The sequence below is a fragment of the Dama dama genome, chromosome 15, assembly GCF_033118175.1.
Source record: "Dama dama isolate Ldn47 chromosome 15, ASM3311817v1, whole genome shotgun sequence".
Taxonomy (NCBI): domain Eukaryota; kingdom Metazoa; phylum Chordata; class Mammalia; order Artiodactyla; family Cervidae; genus Dama; species Dama dama.
In genome coordinates this window covers 61,333,976-61,361,338 of record NC_083695.1, presented here as the reverse complement: position 1 = coordinate 61,361,338, position 27,363 = coordinate 61,333,976, and the positions used below count along the sequence as shown (strand labels likewise).

General features: G+C 42.5%; 1 protein-coding gene across 1 annotated transcript in view; it reads left to right on the top strand.

Annotated features, from left to right (window-relative positions):
• The window catches only part of MYOF (myoferlin), a 171,826-nt gene that overhangs the window by 120,156 nt on the left and 24,307 nt on the right, over positions 1-27,363 (top strand). The window contains exons 28-42 of the mRNA XM_061162197.1: positions 688-793; positions 2,205-2,350; positions 4,735-4,908; positions 5,880-5,985; positions 7,307-7,384; positions 9,847-10,028; positions 10,122-10,280; positions 10,407-10,505; positions 11,437-11,598; positions 13,573-13,738; positions 16,829-16,905; positions 20,611-20,622; positions 22,800-22,898; positions 24,603-24,728; positions 26,922-27,077. Coding sequence (XP_061018180.1) covers positions 688-793; positions 2,205-2,350; positions 4,735-4,908; positions 5,880-5,985; positions 7,307-7,384; positions 9,847-10,028; positions 10,122-10,280; positions 10,407-10,505; positions 11,437-11,598; positions 13,573-13,738; positions 16,829-16,905; positions 20,611-20,622; positions 22,800-22,898; positions 24,603-24,728; positions 26,922-27,077 — 1,848 coding nt within the window. The remainder of the gene's footprint in view (positions 1-687; positions 794-2,204; positions 2,351-4,734; positions 4,909-5,879; positions 5,986-7,306; positions 7,385-9,846; positions 10,029-10,121; positions 10,281-10,406; positions 10,506-11,436; positions 11,599-13,572; positions 13,739-16,828; positions 16,906-20,610; positions 20,623-22,799; positions 22,899-24,602; positions 24,729-26,921; positions 27,078-27,363) is intronic.

The following is a 27,363-nucleotide window of genomic DNA, read 5'->3' as shown; positions in this document are numbered from 1 at the left end:
CTTTCAAAGAGGCTGTACAAATGTATATTTCCAACAATAGAAGAGAGGACTTTTTTTTCTAGACACACACCATCCCACTTTAACATCTTTGTCAGTACATGAATAGATGGTCTCCTGTTGTCAATTTTCACAGTCTTAAAGTGAAGCTATTTTTGTGTTTATCTCCTTTATTTCATTTACTATGTACTTCTTTTTCAGTTTTAATACAGAACTTGTCAATATTTTCACATAAACTTTGCTCAGTCTTACATGATTAGCATCTACAGCTTCCTATAGCATTACCCCATATTTAAAAACACCTACTTTTCATGCTCTGTCCATCTCTGAGGGGTTATTTGCAATATAACCCCTCATAAGAGTTGCATCATTTCATAATATTAAGTTGAACCATATGAAATTGCTGATCTTTGGCCATTTTTAACCTACAAAAAACAGTTTCCTGTGGTTTAACATAACATATGCCTTAATAGTAGAAACAGAAAGTATTCTTTTAACAACTAGTTACTGTTTGGCAATTGTGTATAGATTAGGAATTTTTCTGAAAAGATTGCCTATGAAGGTATCAAATTAGCATGTGAATCTATAGTTAAGTGTGAGGAATGCTATCTCACATTTGCCTCTTATTTAACACTGTGGCTTCTTTCTCTTTATTTGTTGTTTTTGTTTGTTCATTTGTTTTTTGTAAAGAACGGCGATAAAGCAGCATCACCAAGCGAGCTCACTTGCCCTCCAGGCTGGGAATGGGAGGATGATGCATGGGTCTATGACATTAATCGTGCAGTGGATGAGAGAGGTAATATTTCAGACCTATTACCCGACCAGGGCTCTCCAGCAATGCCTTGGTTAAAGTCAAGTTTCCTTGGGAGGGAAGAGTATCCTGTCTTCTGGTCTAAGACAAGCAGGGGGTCAGATGATGTTACCTGTGACTATTTAGATGCAGAATCTGGGAGAGAAACAGGTGCTTGGACAAGAGCAGGGTGGTAGGCTCTCAAGATACAAGGTGACAGGCTCCCGGGTAACTGGACTTCGAGATGCCAGGGATCCAATGAGAATTTGGGAGGGGATTGGAGTTTCGAGTTTCTCTATTCTAACCACGCCATACCCTCCCTGGGAAGCTCACACTAACTCAGGAGCCCCCCACCTTGGAAAGAAGAACTGCAGAATGCCTTAAAAGTCATCCTATTCAGCAGTAAGGCAGATTATTAACATAGCTTCTGGTAATGATGCTTATCCTTTTCTATGGCTAGAAATCTAACATTAAATGGAACTAAAACATTTAGAATTGTCCAAAGAGAAAATTTGACTTTTGAATTTCTTTTGAAGGACTACTACACAGAAAGAACTACCATTGATAAGGAAGATTTCAAATAGGTTATATGTTTCTTGATCTGGATGCACACACCGGCCCTTCTAATAATAGTTGTTGGAGTGCAAACTGTGTGCTGATCATGGTCCTCGTGCTTTGCTTGCATTATTTTGATTAATTCTTTTGAAAAAGGTATATTTTACCTTTATGCTGAGCACATTTGGCCCCCAGCAGGTTTACCAACTTGCAAGAAACTTTTGAAGTAAACAGCCCATACGAGGTGATGCTGGGATTTGAACCCAGTCTGTTACTACACAGGCCATGCCCTTTATCACTGTTCCCAAATGCCTCTCACAATGGGCTTTATTCTTGTGTGAGTGCATGCTCAGTCATGTCTGACTCTTTGCAACCCCAGGGACTGTAGCCCACCAGGCTCCTCTGTCCTTGGGATTCTCCAGGCAAGAATATTGGAGTGGGTTGTCATGCCCTCCTCCAGGGATCTTCCCAACCCAGGGGTCAAACCTGCATCTCCTCTGTCTCCTTGCATTGGAGACATTCCTCATTCTTTACTACTGAGCCTCCTGGGAAGCCCCACTTTATTCTTAGATGCATTCAATTTCCATGAATGATGGAAAGTATAAACATGGAGGTGAACCCCATGGCCACAAAGGAAGCTTCTTGAGGAAGAATCCAGGGGAATCGGGCTGTATTCTGTTTGGCGGATTGCACAAGAGTGGAAGGAGCAGTGGCATTCAGTCAGGACACTGGAGAATGTTGGGAGGGGGACAGAGAGGGACTGAGTGTTTCATGGAACTTTGTTTAACTTTATTGCCAAACATTATTTGGCAGTCTGGCAAGTGCATCTCTTTTGGATAACCATTCACCAACTCTGTTCCAGGCTGGGAGTATGGGATTACCATTCCTCCTGATAATAAACCCAGATCCTGGGTCGCAGCAGAAAAAATGTATCATACTCATAGACGCCGAAGGCTGGTCCGAAAACGCAAGAAAGATTTAACACAATCTACTTCGAGTACCACAAGGGTAAGAGGAGCAGTGGGAGGGAGTGGGTGGCTCTATCTTCTGGATCACTCAGAACCACAGTAAATCCGGCTGTTTCTACAGAAACCATTTGCCTGAGACGCTGCTCAAGGGTTCTAAAAGTGTGCCCCCACCTCTAACCTACTGATTGAGGAACTCTGGGGGTAAGCCCAGCATTCTGTGTTTCAACAACTAAGTCTTCCAGGTGATTTTGAAGCAGGCTAAATAATGAGAACCACTCAAGAGGCACTGATAGACAGAGAAATTATTTTGATAGCATATTATAGTAGTGGCAGTAGCTCAAGACTTTGAACAAGACATCTAAGGATTCAAATCCTGGCTTCTTCTCCTTTCTCATCTGCAAAATGGGTATAATATCATGCATCTAATTATGGGGTTATACGCTTAAACGGAATAATAATAAATTGAGTGGAACAATAATACTAATAACAATAGTAACTGGTATGTTTTGTGTGCCTTCTATGATGGTAAGCACTGACTGTATATCATCTCCAATCCACAAAATCTGTGTTTCATCCTCATTTTACAGACAGTCCTCACTGAGGTTAAATGGATTTGCTTCAGGCTACCCACACAGCTCAGCTGGTAAAGAATCTGCCTGCAATGCAGGAGACCCAGGTTCAATTCCAGGGTCAGGAAAGATCCCCTGGAGAAGGAAATAGCAACCCACTCCAGTATTCTTGCCTGGGAAATTCAATGGACAAAGGAGCCTGGCAGGCTATAGTCCACGTGTTCACAAGAGTCAGACACAACTCAGCAACTAAACCACCACCCCATGTCTAGTAAGTGATAGAGTGAACTCAGGCTAAGTTCATTCTAAATAGGAACTCTTTCTATTCCACAAAGTGCCTGACTTACAGTAGATGTGATGAAGTGGCTTTTTTTAGCCAGTGAGCTTCTCAGTTCTTCTGTGCTTCCAAAGATGGAACCCTTCTCATCATATCTTTTCGGCTAGCGCAGGACCTTGTTCCTAATAAATAATGGAGTAGAATGAATGAGCTGATGAATGAATATTTGTTTTGCAATCAGCCCTATCTTGATGGAGTGAGAAGTTTCTAGAGGCACTTTGACTCCCTTCTTCCACATGAGAGTACCAAGGTGAGGTGGAAAGGTCACTGAGCGACAAGTCAGAAGACCGGAAGCATGGCCCAGTTCTACCAAAGAGTATTGTCGAGACACTTTGATCACATTCCCCAGCCTGCCTCACTCCTGGCTTCATGAAATATTTCAGTGCCACTAGTTAATGTAATTAACTAGAGGGTTAATTACAAGATCACTCTTGACCTGGATTTTCTGTTTATTCAGAGTTGAAAAAAATAGCCCCTACATTAATAACCTACGTGAAGCTCTTATTTCTGACATCATAAATATTATTCGGTATTATTTTACATCTACTAAATCTAGTCATACTTTTAAGATATTTATGTAAAATTTCTAACCACTGAAATGTCAGCTACAGGAGAGCAAGGACCCTATCTCTTTCTTCACTGCTTCCTCAGCTCTTAACCCAGTGCTGCATGGTAGGCACTTATATTTGCTGAATGAATTGAAGAAAACATTGAAAACTGAGATAATTAAATAGAAATAGTTTTTATGATAAAAGCTACTTTAGTCATTATAGTAGTTATTCTAGAAGTAGTATATACCCTGATTTATTTATTAGCTATAGAAGTTTTTATCTTAAACACTTAGGCCCTGGGGAGGGTGGCATCATTTCTTCCCTCCATATGTAAAGTGGAGATAATAATGTTTTCCAAACTATATCACAATAGCAGTGTGCTTATGAACTAGTGAAGTGAGAAAATAGAAAGCAATTTGGAAAAGAATGCATTTGATTTACCCCTGACCTCATGCCCCACCCCATCCCTGCTACCAAGCCTAAATAAGGGGCTCCTCCTGATGGTACAACCATCACCTTGGCAAAATCTCATTTCACTTCAGTTGCTGCTGTCCTTTCTGCATCCCCACCATCACCTCTGCAAGGGCAGAAAACCTATTATTTTTTTAGCATTTTATTTATTTATTTGGCTGTGTCAGCTCTTAGTTGTATCATGCAGGATCTTCTGTTGTAGCACACAAGGGCACACAGGCTCAGTTGCTCTGCAGCATGTGGGATCCTAGTTCCCCAACCAGGGATCAAACCCACATCCTCTGCATTGCAAGGCAGATTCTTAACCACTGGACCACCAGGGAAGTCCTGAGCCTGTCTATTTTGTTCTCTGTTGTACCCTGGCTTCTAGCACAGTGCTTTGGCCCAGAGTAGATTTTTGATACGTATTTGTTGATTGATCACGTAAACTGCTTTATCAATATAAGGAACATTGTTATGGTGATGATTATCATTAAATGTTTTACCTCTGTTTTAGGCCATGGCAGAATTTGAAGACCGGGAGGGCTGGGAATACGCTTCTCTAATTGGCTGGAAATTTCACTGGAAACAGCGTAGTTCAGATACCTTTCGCCGCAGACGCTGGAGGAGAAAAATGGCTCCTTCAGAAACGCATGGTGCAGCTGCCATCTTTAAACTTGAAGGGGCCCTTGTAAGTAATTAATGGCCAAAATTCAAATTATATTCACAGAGGGAAGACACATGCATGTTGGATAAAAGGCCACCGACTCCACTACTGTAAGACTGCACCCAAGTTGGTAGAAAGCCACACATCATAGGTGCTCAGCAATGTAGAATAAATAGACCATTGACACGTGGAAGGTTCTAAGAAGCCCGTTTAATATTGGTTCACCTAGCCTTTTCTTCAAGTGTATCTGTTCCAAAGCCTTTGCTCTGGGTGACATCTATTAACATTCCAAGCTTAGGTTCTTTGGGTCATACTCTGGAAACTACAACTGTTCAACAAGCCAAGAAAGTTAAATATACAGGTGTGAGGGGAAGGAAAACAGAAGGATGGCTCACAAAATCAGAGAACAATTCACATGGAAGCACAATAGAAAGGCAGGGAGGACAAAAGCAGAATGGTAGAAGGAATGAATTAAGAAAATGGCATTTTTGGAAACTTGTGTTTGGACACAACCTATTTTTATATTTCTACACACTAACCTTTCTCTGTTCTTCCTCCACCACTTTTTCTTCCTCCCTTCCTCCTAATACTCTTATGTATCTTTTATGCTTTCCTTCCCCCACCCCCCAGAGCTTCCCTGGTGGCTCAGATGATAAATAATTCATCTGTAATGCTGGAGACCTGGGTTCGATCCCTCCAGTATTCTGGTCTGGAAAAGTCCATGGACTGTACAGTCCATGGGGTCACAAAGAATCAGACTGAGAGACTTTCACTTTTCTTTCCCCACCCCTCCACCCCCAAGGGGTAGGGTTTGGTAAACCTGGTCTTGAGATAGAAAGGCTGGTTCTAGCTTCCCACTCTGTCACTATGCTGGGCTTCATTCATTTTTAAAAATGGAATGATTAGATTAAGAAAACTCTTAAAATTCCATTTGTTTCTAATTCTTACCTTCATTTTTAGGCATTACTAATTGGTTTTCCTGCCTCTTATTTTAGGGCGCAGACACTACAGAGGATGAAGAAAAGAGCGTAGAAAAACAGAAGCACAGTGCCACCACTGTATTTGGAGCAAATACTCCCATTGTTTCCTGTAATTTTGACAGTAAGTTTTAAACGTGTATTTGTGAATTTCACTTCTATGACTTTTATCTGAGGATAACTATGAATCACCAAATGTGATTTTTAAAAAATCCTTTTATGTAAATGTGACTTGCATTTTCATCATATCATGAATGTGATTTTTTAAAATACAGTTTTAATAACTATATTTGGGGTAGAGGATGGTCAAATAGTTAATCTTAACATAACCTGTCTGATATTTACTCATTCTATCAAGAGCCCTCCAAAGATTATTTTAATTACCGAAAAAGTTCAAAAATTTAAAGTTGGTTTTAGTGATAACCTTCAGGAATTTTGGAATGAAGCAGACCTACTCTGTAATAATAATAGCAAATACTCATATTAGTCTTAGCATTGCCAGGTACTGTGCATATATTATCTCATTTAATTTTTATAACAACCCTAGAAGGGAGGTACCATTATCGTTCCCAATTTCACAGGAAGAAATAAAGTACAGAAAGATTAAATTATTTGACCAAGATTTTGTAGCTTGTAGGCACTAGAGATAAAATTTGAACTGAAGTAGTCTGGTTCCTAGCATTTGCGTTGTGAATCAATACTCTGAAAGTGTTAGTCACTCAGTCCTGTCTGACTCTTTGGAATCCCGTGGACTGTAGCCGCCCAGGTTCCTCTGTCCATGGAATTCTCCAGGCAAGAATACTGGAGTGGGTAGCCCTTCCCTTCTCCAGGGAATCTTCCCGACCCAGGGATTGAACCTGGGTCTCCTGTATTGCAGGCAGATTCTTTACTGTCTGAGCCACCAAAGCCAGAATTTGTGCAGTGAATCACAGGACTCTACTGCTTCTCAAATTATGTGTATTTGCAGGGGCAGGGTGGGGTAGCAGTGTAGTGGGGAGGGTCGTTTATGTATTAAAATAATAATGAGAAGAAGTATAACGTCTTTGAAATATCAAAGAAAAACTTAACAGATAACTGTTTCCTGGATCTGGTGCTGAAATGGTATAGAAAGCCCTATTTCAGTAACTCCTATAGACCCAGTGTCATTTTAAAGGTCAGCAATGACAAACAGTACCCTAAATCCAGGTAGTTTATACCAGGATTATGCTCTCCTGATTGATACATTTGCAATGAACTTCCTGTAGCATTTTTACAGTGCTTCATTTTGCAGGAAACACTTGGAAGACGCATCATCACTGCTGTATACCTTCAGTACATACAATATAAATTGTGGGGAAATGGATTTGGGTAACCCATTTATCTGAAATATATGTTATGTCCAATAGAAAAATAGCAGTTTACAGTGTTCTGTTTCTTACAAGTAACCTCCATCCTGTTCTTTTTAGGAGTCTATGTTTACCACCTGCGCTGCTATATCTATCAAGCCAGAAACCTCATGGCTCTAGACAAGGATAGCTTTTCAGGTAAAGGAAAAAAGACTCCATCTCACATGTTATTACACAGCAGGCTAGCTTGATTCTACTTTTCATCAAGTGGATGCTTTGAGTTATTTCGCACAACAACAAAAAGCTTTTCCTTATTGAGAGTAAGTAGTTTGATATGCATGAAGTCAATGGCTCAGTCATTAAACAATGGCCGAGTCTGTTGAGCACAGTTGCTGAGTGCCAGAGAAGATGTGATCTTTTAATACTAATAATCATTAAGGGATTAAGTGATGAAAAACACCAAGAAGAAAAGTAGTTTCTGCTCTCTTGTTTATACTTACAGCTCTCTTTTTACCCCAGAACTCTTGGGTTGGTTGGTAAGTCAGCACCTTTATGTATATATAAATATTTTTTGTAGCTCTCTAAGTTGACAAAATGATAACCACCAGTTCACCCATTTCCCTAATTTGGAGTCCATCTTGACCTCCTCTGCTGCCTGCTCCCCAAATTTCCAGCACCAACAAACCAGGAGACTTGATTACCCCTCACCACTTATACCCCCTCTAGTTTTGCTACCTTTGGACTGGTTCTCAGCGGAAGGTTCTGGGTACCTGCTACTTGGGAATTTGTGTGCTGTTGCTGGTGGGACCATAACTAGTTCCTGGGCTTCCTGGGCTAGTGTCGTGTCCAACTTTTTGTGACCTCATAGACTGCAGCACGCCCGGCTTCCCTATCCTTCACTATCTCCTGGAGTTTGCTCAGACTCATGTTCATTGTGTTGATGATGCCACCCAACCATCTCATGGTCTGTTGCCCCCTTCTCCTCCTGCCCTCAATCCTTCCCAGCATCAGGGTCTTTTCCAGTGAGTTGGCTCTTCACATCAGATGGCTTCACCTTCAACATCAGTCCTTCCAATGAATATTCAGGGTTAATTTCCTTTAGGATTGACTGGTTTGATTTCCTTGCTGCCCAAGGGACTCTTAAGAGTCTTCTCCAGCACCACAATTAGAAAGCATCAATTCTTCAGTACTCAGCCTTCTTTTATGGTCCAATGCTGATATCTGTACATGACTACTTGAAAAACCATAGCTTTAACTATAATAGAGACCTTTGTAAGAAAAGGGATGTCTCTGCTTTTTAATACTCTGCCTAGGTTTGTCATAGCTTTTCTTCCAAGGAGCAACCATCTTTTAATTTCCCAGAGCTATAGGAGGAGCATTCCACTTCAGGACCTGCAGGCCAGCAGAGTGTCCCTTATGGAACCAGCTCTAGGACCAGTTGCCTGACACTCTGGCATGCTCACATCAGTTGTGAGGTGTGTTCCGAGCACTAACATTAACCAACATTTGTGAATGGTTTCCTTTTCTGACAAATTAAAGCAGATGTAAGGTAATCTCTAATACCACTCCAGAATGGTTTTTGAAGACATTTTTGAATATTCACCACCAGGGGGCACTCAATCATTGCAAGTCAAAGTTAATTTCTTGACTAAAGTTGCATAAAACTTGAAGCACATGCCTTGCAGCTTGAAACAGAAGATATACCACCAGGGTAAAAGTAAGGAATCCCATTCATAAGATGCCGCAATGCTAAAAGCCAGGCATCCTTTCAGCTTGTGCAAAAGCTTCAAGTTAGACAGCAGGCTATTGCTCAGATAGGTCAGCTCCCAAGCAGTTGTAAAAAGGTTTGGTGAAATTATTAAGCCTGGAGGAGGAGTGGATTACTTTTTTTTTTTCTGAGCTGTTTTCAGCAGTACTGAGGTATAGTTGATAAAGTTTAAAGTGAACAACGTGATGATTTGACATATGTACAACTTGTGAAAGGATTCCCACAGTTGAGTGAACATATTCATCGTCTCTCAAATTTATGTTTTGTGAGTTGGTGCAAACACTTAAGTTGTACTTTCTTAGCAGATTTCAATTATATGAAAAGTGTTAACTGTAGTCGTCATGTTATCCATTGGATCCTCAGACCTTACTCATCTTGCAGGTGAAGTTTATACTCCTTAATTCACATCATTTCCCCTGCCCCCGGCCACCGCTGGGACCATCATTCCCCTCTCTGTTTCTCTAAGTTAAGACTTTTTGTTTGTTTGTTTCACATATAAATGATACCCTGTAGTATTTGTCTTTCTGTGTCTGGCTTCTTTCACTTAAGCCCTTCAGGTTCATGCATGTTGTCAGAAATGGCAGAATTTCCTTCTTTTTTCAGGCTGAATTATATGTTATTGTATGTATGTATCTGCCTATATAGATAGATATTTTTTCTTCATTCATCTATAGTTTGCCTTTCATTTTGTTGGTGATTCACCTTGCTGCACGGAAACCTTTTTAGTTTGAGGTAATTCCATTTGTTTATTTTTGCTTTTGTTGCCTTTGTTGTGTCAAATTAAAAACCCATGGCCAAGTCAGTGTCAAGGAGCCTACCCCTATGTTGTCTTCCAAGAGTTTTATGGTTTCAGACTTCAGCCATGGCCCACTGTTACTCTCTTCTGTTTTAGATCCATATGCTCATGTCTCCTTCCTTCATCGAAGTAAAACCACCGAGATCATCCACTCAACTCTGAATCCCACATGGGACCAAACAATTATATTCGATGAAATTGAAATTTATGGGGAACCCCAAACCATCCTACAGAACCCACCCAAGGTTATCATCGAACTTTTTGACAATGACCAAGTGGTAGGTAATTTAGCATTTCTAAGATGACGTAGGGAATGATGGAGATTTATAAGGATGTTTGTCAGAGAATTTCAGGATTGCTTGTTTCTCTAGGGCAAAGATGAATTTTTAGGACGAAGCATGTGCTCTCCTCTGGTGAAACTAGACTCAGAAATGGACATCACTCCCAAACTTCTCTGGTACCCAGTGATGAATGGAGACAAAACCTGTGGGGATGTCCTTGTAACTGCAGAGTTGATCCTGAGGCACAAGGTACTTACTGAGTTCTCACTCATACATTTTTTTTCAGAGTGGCCAATTAAAGCACTTGTTAACAATTTCAGGCACTGTTTACTTGAACCAAAGGGAGGCATTGACTTTTCCGTGTTTGTTTCACAGGATGGCTCCAACCTTCCCATTCTTCCCTCGCAGAGGGCACCAAATCTGTACATGGTCCCCCAGGGCATTAGGCCTGTGGTTCAGCTCACTGCTATTGAGGTATGCTGCTTGCTCTGTTTTACTGGTCAGATCAAATGGATGTGGCCACCCAACTGGAATCTTTTGTATAGGAATGGAACCTTGCTGTGTCTTCTCTTGCTATCTCCAACTTCCTTTAGAATTTGTCCACAAAACAGAAATATTCATGGAAAATAGAATACTCATCAATAAAAACAAGTCAATCCCAATTTTGCTGAGGGAATTTAGAATTCCCATTTACTGGGAGCCAGTGGATTTCTAAGTTTCCCGGGTCAACTGGAGAACTGGAAGAGAGGAGATGGACTCTAGCAGCATGTCTGTGTGTGCTGAGAAAAGGGGACCTGAGGGGGAGGTGGAGGGAGGGATGGGAAGAATGGGAAATGGTGATGTGTCAGACAGTCTGAGCAGATACAGGCGGAGGGAACCTGATGGACAGCATCCTGCCTGCTAGTGAGGGCTCCCCGTTTGTCCAGTCAACAAGCTGTTACCTGGAGGTTTCCATCCTCGGGCTGTCTTGCTAAGAAGACTGAGACAGATGACTTTAAACTACAGCTCTTATTTTTGAATAAATGCCTGCAGGTCAGACTCTGTGTTAAGAGTTTTACACTTAGTCCTCAGAATAACCCTGTGATGCGGAATACTCAGCTCCTTTTGTAGCTGAGCCAGAGAGGTTACTAACTTGCCAGAGTTCTCAGAGCTGTGGCCAGCCAGGATTTGATCCCTGCTTTCTTATCTGCTCTGCTCTTTATCCATTCAGATAAGGGAAGAAAATGGGCAAAAACACTTTCTCTGTCTGACCTCCAGGCTTTCTAGGATAACATTCTCAGAGATTTGAGGCAAATCGGTACAAGCCCATCTTAAAGAATTTACCGGTTATTAAGAAAAAATGTTTCCTTTCGAATATTTTTAATATGCTGGGTTTTCTTCCCTTCTTTTTATATTGTTTTCTTAGATTCTAGCTTGGGGCTTAAGAAATATGAAGAATTACCAGATGGCTTCTGTCACCTCCCCCAGTCTCATTGTGGAGTGTGGAGGGGAAAGGGTCGAGTCAGTGGTGATCAAAAACCTGAAGAAGACACCCAACTTCCCAAGTTCTGTTCTCTTCATGAGAGTGGTACTGTATCAAGACTCCATAATAGTTCATGTGTGTTGAATTGCTGACTTGTACTTGAGAAATTAATATATACAAATCCATACATTATATATTCATATATTTCCAAAGTCCAAAAACAAATAGAAAAACCTTGCCTTAGTCTGCTTGTCAGTGACTATCCTCCCTTAGATTCTCACACTGTAGCAATAGTTCCCTAAAGCTGCAAAAAGCCCCAGTGACACAGAAGTATCTATGAGCAATCCTGTGGCATTTCTCCAGGAAACTTCCATCTAGTCAGCTCTCTATGACAAGCTCTCAGTCAGCCCTCCAAGAACAGAATATTAAGACCCAGCCACGCCCCTGTAGGTGTGTGTGACCCAGAATCCCCCATAGTGATTGGCTGGCTGGGGAAAGGGAGCTGCAGAGTAATGGGGTGATGGGGCTGCGTCCTAGCAGCCTGTGACTGTGCCCTTACCTCCAGGCACGCCTAGGGATGGTGCCCACTTTTGTTCCATCGATGTTCCCCTCTGGTTATTAGAAGTTGGCAGCCTCAGATCTGGTTCACAGTCCTCCATTGCAGACCCCATATTTGGGGTCTTCTTGCTCTGGGAGCAAGAAGAGGCTACTCCATCTTTCCATCTTTAAAGCAGTTAAATCCTTAACTTTTTAAAACAGAAAAACCTTTCTTTTTATACTCTACTATAACAAGAGATACAAAGGCATTTCCTCAGTTTTGATGGGGTGGAAGTTCTAGAACCTTCCCAGTCCTTTTCCCACCCCAGTCAATTTTTCTGCCCTTAGGGCCTCCAACACACAGCTCTTGAACTCCGGGGTCATGTGGCTTAACTCTTCCTCTTACGGATGAGGAAACCAAGACCTGGAGGGGAAAATACCCTCTCCAGGTTCCATAACCAGTGCCAGGTTGCTGCCTGCTGTGCCCAGAGACTCTGTCAAGACCACAGCAGCAGCTACGTAGAGCCCAGTGCTGGCTGCGTTCACACTCCCTGCATCAAGTCTTCCGGCCTGCAGGGCAGGCATCTTCATCCCTCTCGTGTGCTTTGGAGAAAACGGAGAGGTTAAGTGATTTACACGAGGGGACACAGCTAGCAAGTGGGTGGCCAGAATTCAGACTTAAGGTCCCTTCAGCTTCAAAGCCCATGCTTTCCCCTTGGGATGCTACCAGTGAGCACCCCCTGTAGGTTCCTAGCCAGAATCCCAGAGTGATCCTGGGGCCATTCCGCCCATCCTTAATCCTCTCTCCAGCTCCCTCCCTGCCTCCCAAGCTCTAGTCTGGGATCTAGCCTTGGTCAGTAAAAGTGAGAAAAGCCTCTCAGTTGACCCCAACTTCTATTCCTGTGCAAGGACAGAGGTGGAAATAATCTGAACCACACACCAGGCAGACCTGAGACCAGCTCATGATTCCCCAATCAGATAGTATCACCAAGGTCACCAGATTGTATGTAGAGGAACCAGGAGACAATGAGAAAAGAGCATCCTATTTTGGCATTGAACTTCCAGGGCTGAAAGACTCCCAAGCCACAGTTACTTCCTGTGAAGGTTCAATTTTATCTCAATCATTTCTAAATTTTAACTAATTCTAACTAAGTGCTGACTTCACACCCTGTTAACAGAGCAGAGCCAGGCACTAAGGTACAGTTCTAGGCACTTCACGTTCACTAATTCAGCAACCCTACTGTTATTGAGATCCCTGGGACATAGAAAGGTTCCCTAAGATCATGTCATGCAGCTGTCAGTGGCAGAGCAGGGATTTGACCCCAGGCATCTGGTTCAGAGCTCAGGCCCTTCAGCTCTAGGCTGCTAGCTTGGCATGTATATTACTGAACTGCTCACTGTGGGGCCCTGGGCCTATGCCAAATGGGCAGAGAGAGCCTGGGATGGTCCCTTTGGGGGAGTTAATTGGCAAAGCTGCCCTTGTCAGGACTTGTACAGAGAAGTGACACCGACCTCTGTGACCCCCCCCCCCCCCCCCCCCAGTTCTTGCCCAAGGAGGAACTCTACATGCCTCCGCTGGTGATCAAGGTCATTGACCACCGGCAGTTCGGCCGCAAGCCCGTCGTGGGCCAGTGCACCATTGATCGCCTGGACCGCTTTCGCTGTGACCCTTATGCAGGAAAGGAGGACATCGTACCACAGCTAAAAGGTAAATGCAAGAGATGAACTGAGAAAGTAGCATTGACATAAATACACAACCATGTGTAAAACAGATAATGTGAAGCTGCTATGTAGCACAGGAAGCTCAGCTGGGAGCTCAGTGATAACCTAGAAGGGTGGGATAAGGCTCGAGAGGGAGGGGATACATGTATACTTACAGCTGATTCACATTGTACAGCAGAAACTAACACAATGTTATAAAGCAGTTATCCTCCAATTTTTAAAAAAGGGAAATCGAAGTCTCTAAATAACATCTTGGGTCTTTTCATGTTGAGCTGATTTCATCTTTACCAACTTCTCAAGGTGCAAGTACTTATTCTCCAGGTTTTGCAGATGAGGGAACAGTTTGATTGATAGCACGCCGTGTAACCTTCCCAGGGTGATACAGTTAGTAAGTGGCAGAGCTCCCCTTGAATCCTGGCCTTGTTTGGAGGGGCCTGATGCTCAAGCTGTTACTTTCTGAAATATCCTGCTCCTGGAAAAAAACATTCTTTTTTGTGTTGTCCAGCAGAAAAATCAAACGGGACAATGGGTGATTGCAGTTTGCCATGATAAATATTTTGATGGGAGATACAGGGGCCCCTCTGTGAGCACTGAAGGAGCAGGGAAGCAGGGAATTTTTAAATTGCTTTCTATCTGTTGTTCCACCCCATTAATGCATCACAACATTCTTGTGATGTGATTTGAAACATATGATTTCATTGTTACCCGTGGAGGAAAAAATAACACCTGCTGAGTTTAAATGCCTGGCTTTAGGTCACATAATTAATAAGTAAGTGATAGAGCAGGCTATAGTATTATCTTAGGGTTCTATATGAAATAATAACTATATGGGTAGCATTTCGCACTTGTTTATTCAAGAATTACTTGTTCTTTAATTTACCATGTGCCAGAGACTGTTTTAGGGGCTAGAGACTGGATCCCACCCATGAGCAAGATCCTAGACCCCTAGGCTTGTGAGATTAGACCCAGTGGCGAACTGCCACCCATTCAGCTGATCGCTGGCGGCCTCAAAACTGAAACAGATGTCTTCTGTTTGAGCAGCTGTGCTGCTAACCGGTTCTGTGTAATCTTCCATAAGGTTTGGTATTGATTTTACAGAGCCTCTGAAACTTATCTGCATTGTGGGTCTGAGCATCCCGAATCCCTGATTCAGAGAAGAGAGGGGAAAAAAATCCATAGTCACACTTGCACAAAACCCTACATGTGTTTATCCATACATTTCCCATGCAAAGCATTTTGTGCTGACTAGATGGTGCCTAAACAGCAACATTTTTAAAACAAGGATTCATGTAACTGCAGGCCTTCTTTTATCTGGGATTACATTATGGAGAGAAAGTGTTTTCCTGGTGTTTTTTGTACTGCTTTCATGAGGGAACACTCTTTGACACAAATATGTGAAATCATTAGGAAGGTATAAATGCAGATTTTCTCTGACCTCAGAATCTGAGTGGACCTATGAGTGTCGATAGGTCAGGGGCAGACAGAGGCCTCCTGGTTCATAATTCTATGTATTTAATGTGGTCAAGGCTTTAGAGAGTCCCTGAAGAGGAAAATTAAGGTAAATGGGGAACACAGTGTTCCCAAGACCAGAATCTGTTATTTTAGATCCACCTGATACTTTGTTTAAACCAAATTGAGGTAAGAGTCCAGGGATATGCTTGGTTGGTCTCGTGGGGGAAGCACACAGAATAACTTGCCTCCCCTCCCTAAGGGTTTGTTGACATGAGGATTGTGAAGTGGAGAGCTGATGATATAGAAAGGAACCCGCCTGCAGTTCTCCAGCACGCCTGCCCACTCACCCTGCTGTGTAGCTGCAGTGGTTGGGAGTTGGGGGAAGCTATCTTGGAAGCATAGAGACTGCTGATAGATCTGGGTGTGCCACATGGATATTCAAACACCTAGCAACAGCATAGCAACTGGTGCATCATAGATTCCCAGTGTCAGTCTCCTCTGCTTCCCCAGTGTTCCCCTGATCATATTCTTTGACATTTACAAGGGCCTGCTTTGCTCTGTACTCTGGTATGACAGTTAAAACACAAGTGTTAACGTCAGAGAGACCTAGATTACTTACTTCCACTTGTGATTGATTGTTCAACCTGAAGCAGACTTGCTTTCTCTGAGCCTCAGTTTGCTTGTTTTTAATCTCTATAATGGGTATAATGCCACACATGCATTTATTCTACAAGATTTTTGAAAGGTTAAATGAGATCATGTATGTAAACAGTTTAGCCCACTGCCCGGCACATAGTAGATGCTTAAAGAATGTGTTTTCCCTCCTCTATGTCCTATGCATCAATTGCTAGGTCAAACAAAAAGTTCTTTTGGCTTGGCAGAGTTTGTTCTGTCTGGGTTCTGGCCTTCTGATGAATGTCTGTCTGCCTGATGTCTTCATTCATAAAGGGCATCTGTACCTCTCACTCCATCCTGCCCCAAGCTGAAGCTTTGGCACCGCATTCAGCTGAACCAAATCTGGTGAGCCCTGGTGGGCCGCTCATGAGCCCTCACTCTAACCCCAGACTCTAGAGCCACAAATATTCTGGAAATTATTTAAAGTCAGGATGGGTGCCTTTTCCCTCTACGTATACTATAAGAACTGGGGTTGAAAGAGGCCGCTGCAACTTCAGCCGTGAAATATGCCTATTCACCCTGCTTTGCTTTTCTGTGTCTTAGAACAGATTCCATGAAAAGGAGGCTCCTTTTCTGTAGCCCCCCATGGCCCCAGTATCACTCCTGCATCCTCTAAAGACATGTGCTGATAAAATACTTTTTTTCAGCATTCCCTATCTACAGGCATTGGGCTAACTATCTAAGGTAAAAGAAAAAAAACAGGCCAGCTAATCCCCTTAAAATGTCTCAAACCAATCACATTTTGGGAAAAGTGATGAATTGTTGGGTTATTTTTCTAGAGTCTGGTGTGGTCTTCTCCATTTAGTGAGTCTCATCCTTTGGATAGTAAGCCTATCCTTTGGATAGGAGCCAATTCTACCATCCATTGTGTGGCTGTTAAACTTGAAATAGAAAGCTTACCACTATGTTTTTGTAAGTGTCTTAGATTATGAAGTTGTCTGTCTTGCAGCCTCCTTTTTGTCTACCCCACCCTGCCGGGATGTCGTTATTGAAATAGAGGACACCAAACCATTACTGGCTTCAAAGGTAGGCTTAGAACTGATCATTCATTGGATGATGTTGGTTTTATCTTCCAGGTATCTAAGCATTAGATGAATTCAAACAACCATTCAATGCAGCTAAAGTTAAGATAACAAACCAACTAACGATAACCCTATATGCAAGACGGAAAAAGAGACACAGATGTATGGAACAGACTTTTGGACTCTGTGGGAGAAGGCGAGGGTGGGATGATCTGAGAGAATAGCATTGAAACATGTATATTATCAATCGTGAAACAGATCGCCAGTCCTGATTTGATGCATGAGACAAGTGCTCAGGGCTGGTGCACTAAGATGACCCAGAGGGAGGAGATGGGGAGGGAGGTCGGGGGGGGGGAGGTTCAGAATGGGGAACACATGTAAATCCATGGCTGATTCATATCAATGTGTGGCAAAAACCACTACCATATTGTAAAGTAATTAGCCTCCAACTAATATAAATAAATGAAAAAAACAAAAACAAAAAGATAACAAACCAACTTATCACGGTAAAGAACCTGGCTCTTACATTCATCAGTAGCTTTGGTGACATTGTGTGAACTCATGTCCTCTCCCCTCAGTCACCAAGGATACTTAAATAATACTTGGACCCGTGTTGCACTCTCCACATGGGAGGGGAATCTAGACAACAGTAAGTTTTAAAATCTACCCAAGTGATTCTAATGTGCAGGCAGGTGTGAGAACCGTTGATGTGGATGGTCTGAGTGATATCATTTGCAAGAGCAATCTCAGGACCAAACATACAGCATCACAACATTGAGAAGAGAGATACATGGAACACACCAGTTCTTTTCCCCCTAAATGAAACAGAAGTGTCATGGATTTTTAATGACTCTATTTGTCAGTGTGTGGGATATCCCTGACTTTTATATTCACTATGGTTTTGAAATTAAGACATTGGGGAAAACGCTCACTCAGGACCCTATTTTAAAACCATTCCATCCAGTTTGACAAGAAGGAAAGGGTTGGGGGGGAGTTCTCAGCCAGAAAAAAGAAAACATCAAATATCTCCCTGTTTCTGTTGGCATTCATGATGGACTTTCACAGCATGTTTTAATGTGCAAACTGGCCAGAAAGTACACATGATTGCACTTTAATGTGTTAGGTCCATAAACAGTGCCTTTAAAGAAATCCACTTTCTTCCCACTGCATTAAGCTCACTAACAATTGGACCATATTAAATGTGGGCTCCACAGCCAGCACCGCGTAGCAGTGTGTGTGATTCAATTCCCTGAGAACCCTCTGCAGTCAGAAGCGACAATATCAAATTTGTAAAACCACTGTGTTTACTTTATAAACAATCCCAGATATTCCCAATAAAACAGTAGTAGCCCAGGGAGAAGTATAATATACTTAAGATCTTTTAAGTACATTTTCACAACTACTCTGGAAAAAGCCAGTTTAAGACACTACCCTGTGATCTGCCTCCAGATTCCATTGTCAATCAGGTCTTTATGCCTTTTGTATACTCTTGGTAGCCCTAAGTATGGAAGATCAAGAGAAAGAGTAAAGTCAACCTATGCCCCAATTTCATTCCTTTCTTCCCAGTAGTTAAGAGATGAGGCTATTATAGCAACACACAGTGAAAGCTGAATTTACAGCATATTTTAGTTGCAACCCAGCGGGATTGAGGAAGGTCATATCATTCTTATGTACTATATATCTCTTTAATCAGCTGCTCTCCTAACACCTAGTGGAGGTATACTGTGTTGATAAGAAAGGCTATTCAGAATGCCCTCTAAAAATCTGATTTCATCTGTCCATTGGGGAAGACAGGGCTCATCTATGCAAAGTCAAATGAGCAAAGTTGAGCTCTGGAAGAGCCAATGACCAGCTTGCTGATGTCCTGGATTATATGTACATGTAAAATATGTTCACACATGTAACACATAATATACACACATGTAACGTGTGTTGTATAGTGTGTTACATGTACATGCTTTGTGTGTGTGATGAACTTCTATTAACACTAACCCAATTCGAGCCTTTTGTATGGGTAAATTGAGGGACTGGGTCAACACTGCTGATGATGGAAGCTGGAGGCTGTGGCTTCAGGTGACAGTCTCCTGCTCACAGCAACTCACACCGCCACCCTGTGGAGACTGGGAGAGCTCTTGTCCGATGGGCTCAGCACCACCACAAGTAAAGCGGGAAATAAACACGGGGGTGGGGGCGCAAATAACTAAGTGCTAGCCAGATGTCATGGACGTTCCTACATAGCCATTTCAACGATTACCTTCCAATTCCAGTGCTTAAGCAGTATGTCAACAGCACTCAGCAAAATGGCTTCTCCAACGACAGTGCATGTATGTATGATAAGAAAATGCATGAAGCTGCCTGGGGCTGCAGGGACTTCGCTCTAGAGACTTGAACTCTGCTTTCAGATTCTTTCTAGATTTTGGAGCGAAAGATGATCTTTAAACAAATGTGGTTGTTTTAAGCTTCAGGGGAGAATCTACTGTGCCCTGTGGATGTAATGAAGCAAGTTACTTCAGGTTGCTTCAGTTACTTTTTCACGTGAAGTTATGAGCAAGTGGACATGAATATATTTTCCTGTATTAACTCTAGATTTTAACATCAGCGATCTGTTTTGAAAATGCTTTTTAAATCATGAACTGTTTATTTCTTTGAAAAGGTTTAAAATAGATGAAAATAGATGTGAATAAAAAGATTCTAAAAATCTGAATGCAGAATGTGCAGACACTTTTGGTATAAAATCCCTCTCTCCAAAATCTCAATTCAGTTGTGATGATTTAACTCTTAATTGCACTTTGATACTAATCTAATAGAATTGTTACCTCAGTCTGCCTCTCTTGGCAATTCTGTGTGCTGAACAAAAGTTGATCCGGAAAATGCTGAGGGGCACTCGCAAAAGAAGCCTCATAGCCACCCCGCACTCCCTGCAGGAAGGGCCTGTAGTGAGGAATCACAGTTCCCTTATATTGGAAATGAACTTGAAGTTAGGAGGCAACAATTCTTTAAACTGCCCCTGAGGGCGAGCTTGGCTAATGTTCCAGCAGGTACCAAGAGAAAAGTCAAACCCCAACATCCTAGCTGTCAATTCTTTCATCTCCTGGTGGATTCTCCATGCGGAAACTCAGAAGGGAAGGATTTGATCAGTGAGAGATTTGACATCATAGAACAACTTTGATAGATGGATATGTATTTGGTACCATAACATCAACATAGGGAAAAACCAAGAAAAGATGCTTATTAATAATGATATTGCAATCATACTGGGTATAAACATCTTGCAACAGGAGTTTTTGAAGAGATGAGAATTAAGCCAGCTGGGAATATAATTTAAAAGCTAAATGGAATGAAAGGTTTGGGGTAGGAAGGTGAACAACTGTACCCTGCTAATCCCCCAATGCCCTACGTAATCACTGTGCTGGTGGACAGAGATTGTCTAACTCAATTAAAACGGGACATGGGTGATTACCTCCAAGCCTTTTATTTTAATACTGTTTGTAACTCTTTTGCACATTTGCAGAGAAGAAACCCAAAAGGTGTGTTTAATAATGAGATCATCTTGAATAAATAAATCATCAAAATGTTGATAATATAAATGATGGTTGAAAAATAATGTCTCCTTTTCTCTTTCTTGTTCAACCTAATGCTCATGGGGTCTCTACCTCCGTGTGACCTATACATGTTTTGCCTTCTTCCTGGCCATATATGTGATGAGCAGCTAACAGAAAAGGTAACTGTTTTATACAATTTGCTAGATTTATAATTCATGTATTTTCCTATAACTGATATGTTTAAAAAACTGTTTTCAGATCCAGGATTGGGTTTACTCATCCACAGAGGGGAAATAACTATATGTGTAAACATATGTGTACTGTACACAGAGAAGAAATGGTTTTTCTTGAGTATTTCTTCTGTCTCATCCCCTGATGAAATAGGAGCTGTGTTGCTGATGACACACTATTTTGGGCAACCTGACTCTTTACTAGGTAGATTAAGATGCAGGTGGGTCTGATGAGGATCTATTCTTGTTATAAATCTGAGTGGAATTTATAGTCATAGCCTGCTATAAACTACAGCCTTCTGGAGTTTGAGAATATTCCACAAGTGATTCCAAATGCCATCCCTTCTGCCCAAAGAACCACCAAAGGTTCTCAACTCTGGTTGCACATTGCCTGGGGAACTTTTGAAAGCATCCTAGATGCCAGGTCTCACTCCAGGCTGATTGAATTAGAATTTCCAAGAATATATTGGGAGCCACTGGTCTAAAAAAAGCATAATGCCTCCGTACTCTTGCTTTACATTTTATAACCAAAGCTCCTTGCCTTAATCATCTTACTTGATGTCCAAAACAACCCTATGAGAATGATGTGGAAATATAGTGTTAGCCTATTCAGTGGATGAAGAAAATGTTGCTCAGAGATTTTAAATAGCATATCTAATGTGGCATGGTTTGTAACATAAGGGTATGGCTTATAATGTAAAGGATAGAACTTGAGTTAGAAACAGTTTCTCCCATGCTTAGCTTAGTGAGCTTTGTTTTGCAATGTGTTGCTGGCTGAAAGGGCTAAGGAAATGAAATAGTAGAAAAACACTGGAGGATGGAATAGTAAACACATACTAAAGCGTTGTTTTTTTCTTTTCATTTTACCTGTATATGTAAATGTTGTTGTTTAGTTGCACTGTTGGCGACCCCATGGACTGCAGCATACCAGGCTTCCCTGTCCTTCACTATCTCCCAGAGTTTGTTCAAATCCATGTCCACTGAATCTGTGATGCTATCTAACCATCTCATCCTCTTTTGCCCTCTTCTCCTTTGCATATGTAAATCAGTTCAGTTCAGTTCATTCGCTCAGTCATGTCCAACTCTTTGCCACCCCATGAACTGCAGCACACCAGGCCTCCCTGTCCATCACCAACTCCTAGAGTCCACCCAAACCCATGTCCATTGAGTCGGTGATGCCATCAGCCATCTCATCCTCTGTCATCTCCTTCTCCTCCTGCCCTCAATCTTTCCCAGCAGCAGGGTCTTTTCAAATGAGTCAGCTCTTCGCATCAGGTGGCCAAAGTATTGGAGTTTCAGCTTCAGCATCAGGCCTTCCAATGAATATTCAGGACTGATTTCCTTTAGGATGGACTGATTGGATCTCCTTGCAGTCCAAGGGATTCTCAAGAGTTTTCTCCAACACCACAGTTCAAAAGCATCAATTCTTTGGCACTCAGCTTTCTTTACAGTCCAACTCTCACATTCACACATGACCATTGGAAAAACCATAGCCTTGACTAGACAGACCTTTGTTGACAAAGTAATGTCTCTGCTTTTCAATATGCTGTCTAGGTAGGTTATAACTTTCCTTCCAAGGAGTAAGCGTCTTTTAATTTCACGGCTGCAATCACCATCTGCAGTGATTTTAGAGCCCCCAAAAATAAAGTCTGACACTGTTTCCACTGTTTCCCCATATATTTGCCATGAAGTGATGGGACCAGATGCCATGATCTTAGTTTTCTGAATGTTGAGCTTTACACCAACTTTTTCACTCTCCTCTTTCACCTTCATCAAGAGGCTCTTTAGTTCTTCACTTTCTGCCATAAGGGTGGTATGTAAATATCAACAGGATAAGAGTAAAAAAGTCAAATGAATAGACTGTATCCATAGAATGTTAGAAAATTACCCAGCATAGCTGTGGCCATTAAAGCTGCACACATTTCACTGGCCAAGGATCACTTCACCTCCAGCTTCCAGGTGGAAGAATTCTTATTGTTTTAGTGCATGTAAACAAAAGTCATATAATCTCACTTCTTTCAGGTTCAGAAGCACCTGTTTCTCTTTTCTATTACATAGTTTTCCTGCAATGATTGGAAATCCAGGTCATCACTAAGGTTTTGCCATTTTGATGTGTCTTTCTTTAGGAGGAAGAAATTGTTGACTGGTGGAGTAAATTTTATGCTTCCACAGGGGAACATGAAAAATGTGGACAATATATTCAGAAAGGTTATTCCAAACTCAAGGTACCTGGGCCTATGCAACTGTGGGTGGGGGATGAGCATGTGTTAAAACTGGTCGCAGACAGAGCTGAGTGAAAGCCTGAAAGGTCTGATGGTGGGGGCTGAGGGGGAGGGGCCAGGAGCTCCTCTGGGGGAGCCGTCTTGTGATGGATTTTGGCTTTGCTGAGATTTCCAGGGCTTGAGAACAGCTGTTGATTTATGGTTTCTGTGACTGCCACTTTGGGGCTTGGGGACATCTGGCTGAGTGAGGGCTGGGATTGGGTTGGCACTGCACTAATTAGGCCTGTAAATGGCTTTCCAGTTTGACCAAGGGAGACCTTAGAAGTCACGGTGCTCTTGCAAAACAGCATGAAATATCAGCATGCTTCATTCTGTCCTCCATTCTGGGCATCAGTTTTACTAGCTGAGCAGTTGATTTTTTTACATGCATGCAGCATACAATCACAACTGTGTGTCCAGGAGGGAGATGAGCTTTTGAACTAGGCAGATCTGGTTATGGATGATCTTTCTGTTAAGGGTTTGAGTTTTCTAGTTCTTTATTCAGTACTACTGAATTCAGTACTACTATTCTAGTAGTAAAGCTAAAGCGAAGGCTAACATTTTCAGAACAATGCATAGTAGAAAGATAAACTTTAAAAAGAGAAATATCAGGCCATTAAAATAATTATCTCACATGGAACTCTGCTCAGTGTTATGTGGCATCCTGGATGGGAGGGGAGTTTGGGGGAGAATGGATACATGTATATGTGTGGCTGAGTCTCTCTGCTGTTCACCGGAAACTATCACAACATTATTAGTTGGCCGTAGCCCCAATACAAAATTAAAAGTTAAAAAAAAATTTTTTTTTTCTCCATCAAAGTGGGAAAATCCACATTCTTTCATGTGATTATCATAACATCTCAATGTAGCTTAAGAAACACCAGCATGTAAAGAACCTCTCATTTACAGAAATAAACTAGTCTGATGGATCAGCCCCACAGTCCATCCTCTGCCTCTCCCTCTTTCCTTCCTTGCTTCTCCTCCTCTTTTTCTAGCTCTTTATCAAGGTATAATTTACATACAATAAGGTAATTCATTGAGTTATGATTATATATACTTACCTACATAAACCACTACCAAAACAAGGCAACAAACATTCCCATCTACCCAGAAAACTCCTTTGTGTACCCCTTTCCAGTCAGTTCCTAACAACCTGCCAACCCTCTTAGGCAGCTGATCTGATTTCATCATCACAGATCAGTTTTGCCTGTTTTCATACTGCGTATAAGTGGACCCATACAATACATATTTGTGTGTGTGTGGCTTCTATAGCCCAAGACAGTAGTTTTGAGATCAGTCATGTCATGTATATCAGTAGTTTGCCCCTTTTTATTGCTGAGTCATATTCCATTGTATGGATGTATCATGACTTGTTTATCCATTCTCTGATGATGAAGCTGCTGTGGACATTCTTATACCATGCAGACATGTTTTCATGTCTCTTGGATGAACATCTAGGAATTCAACTTCTGTATCATAGTGTAGCTGGATATTTAAATTGCCAGACACTTTGCCAAAGTGTTTGTATCATTATGCACTCCAGCCGGCAATGTGAGAGTTCCAGTTGCTCCATCCATGTTTCGTGTGCATTTGGTATTGTCAGTCATTTTGATTTTAGATCCCACCTGTGTTATAATGAGAAATTAAGAATCTGTTGATGGTTTGCAGATATATGATTGCGAACTAGAGGATGTAGAGGAATTTGAGGGCCTGACAGACTTCTCAGATACTTTCAAGCTGTTTCGAGGCAAATCAGATGAGAATGAAGATCCTTCTGTGGTAGGGGAGTTTAAGGTGAGTAAAATGTGTGTCTATCCTGTTTAAAATCCATCTTTATTTTCTTTATAGACCTAGGATAAAGGACCACCAGTCTCTGGGTCAGGGACCTATCCTCTGACACCTGAAGGATGCTTGGAAATGCTAACAAGGAAAAGGGCAGTGGGACTGGGGGCAGAATCCTCAAAGCCAGTCTTCCTGCTGATGCCAACCAGCCTTGAATCTTGTAGAGTCAGTCTCTCTAAGTCCCACCCCGCCCCTCCACCACACACACACATACACACACATGTTCCCCCCACCCCCTCCCAGGCTTTCAGTTGGATCATCCTTGTTCCCTTTACAATCCATTGTCCTTGTTCCCTTTCTCATTCACGATCCAGTCCATCCTCGATACAATCAAATCCTATCATGTTTCTTGACCACTTGAAAGCATCGCTTGAGTTTCCACTTGGTCAAGTCTCAACTCCTCCCTAGGGTGGAGCTGGCCTTTCACAAGCTTCTTGTCTCCCCTGCCACCACACCCTCTCCAAGCCCCAAACACATGCTGTCCTCTCACAACTTGGAGCCTTGGGACAGGTCTTCATTCTCTGGATGCCCTTCCTTCCTGCTCTGAGGTCTGAAAAACTCCTACTGATTCTTTTAAGTGCCAGCTCTGAAGTCACATTCTCTGTGAAGTGCTCCCTGATTGCTCCTGGCAGGGTGACTCACTCCTGCTCCAGGCTCCCTGGGTCCCCACCACTAGTAAAGCGCCTTTCACATCCTAAGTATCTGCTTTCACCACTGCACCTCCCTCCAACCACAGGTAGCAAATCCATGTTACTTCTAACCCTTTCAATAGCAGACGTTACTAATCAATCAGACCAGTTTACCCTATGCGTGGTCTCAAAATCCTTGTCATTAGAGCTTCCACCCCAGTGTTTGAAGACAGCATGAGAGTCAAACCTATTTAACATCCCTGTGCCAGACTGGATTCCTTGAGTTCATTTTTTGGGCCCCCAGTACCTGGCACATGGTAGGTGCTCACTTCATGCTGCTTTATTGAATGAAAGTAGCTGGATCCTAAGACCCATATGCTCTGAATCCAACTTTAGTGCTTTCTCTTGTACATAAGCTGGTTTCAAGATAAAATATAAAGCCTCTCAAGCTGACCTGATGGCTCACTCATTCAAAACCCACTTACTGTGCCCCATCTTCATGCCCAGCCCAGTGTTAGGTCCTGGAGATAGTGACAGACAAGAAATAGCTCCCTCCTTCAGGAAGCTCACAGTCTAGTGAGGAAAATCTAGTGAGGAATATAGACAATAAATAGTAATGACACTCTGATAGCTCAGCTGGTAAAGAATCCACCTGCAATGCAGGAGACCCTGGTTCAATTCCTGGGTCAGGAAGATCCACTGGAGCAGGGATAGGCTACCCACTCCAGTATTCTTGGACTTCCCTTGTGGCTTAGCTGTAAAGAATCTGCCTGAAATATGGGAGACCTGGGTTCAATCCCTGGGTTGGGAAGATCCCCTGGAGAAGGGAAAGGCTACCCATTCCAGTATTCTGGCCTGGAGAATTCCATAGACTGTATAGTCCATGGGGCGCAAAGAGTCAGACACAACTGAGCGACTTTCACTTTCAGTGAAGCAGATGTCATTGCTGCAATAGGGACGAATGTGGTGTTAGAAGAAGATGTTAGGAAACTCATCCAACCCAGGGGCAGTCAGGGAGGCTTCCTGGAAGAAGTGACAGTTTTCAACTGAGACCTGAGGGATGAACAGGAGTTTGCCTGGGAGTGGAAGGGGGTTTATGCAGTAATACAAAAAAAAAAAAAAAAAAGGGAAATCACCTTAGTATTTTATTGGGTTTAAAAAATAATCATTCTTATTCCTGTCTTCAAAAAATGTGCAGAATTTCACTCCTACCACCTCCTCTGCCATCATATTGGTCCAAGCCACTTCTATGTCTCCCCTGGGTTTTTGCCAGGCCTCCTGGCTTCAGCTCTGCCCTTTCTTCTCTCCTGTGATCTATTAATTACTTTATCACCCTTCACTTTCCCCATCAGAAACATGCCAAGCACACCACAACTTTCACAAAAGCAGTCCTTCCTCCCCCAGTCCCACAGCCCTCTGTGGCCATCCCTCACGTCCTGGGGGGACTACACTGCCCTGAGCCCTCTGCTCCGGTCACCCAGGGCCCTGCGGCTCCATCTGTGTGTCTCTCTCCTAGGGCTCCTTCAGAATCTACCCACTGTCGGATGACCCCAGCGTGCCGGCCCCTCCCCGGCAGTTTCGGGAATTACCTGACAGCGTCCCACAGGAATGCACGGTTAGGATTTACATTGTTCGAGGCTTAGAGCTCCAGCCCCAGGACAACAATGGCCTGGTAAGAGTCTGGGTGTGGGGCCTTCTCCTGTAGCAAGATAATTACAGTCATCAACCACCATAATTGTCATGTTCCTTCTTTCTGGGCGTCTGTTATCTCTGGAGGGGAAAGATACTCTATCAAAACAATCTGTTCAGGAGGATGGTCCCAATGGGTATTTACCTAAGAGCTTGAAGGGAAGGGGCTTTGGAGCCGCTGGATCATCCTTCTCATTTTACAGATGTGACCTCAGAGAACTACTTTGTCACTGCTCCCAGCCACCGCCTTTCCTCCAAAGGCACTGGCT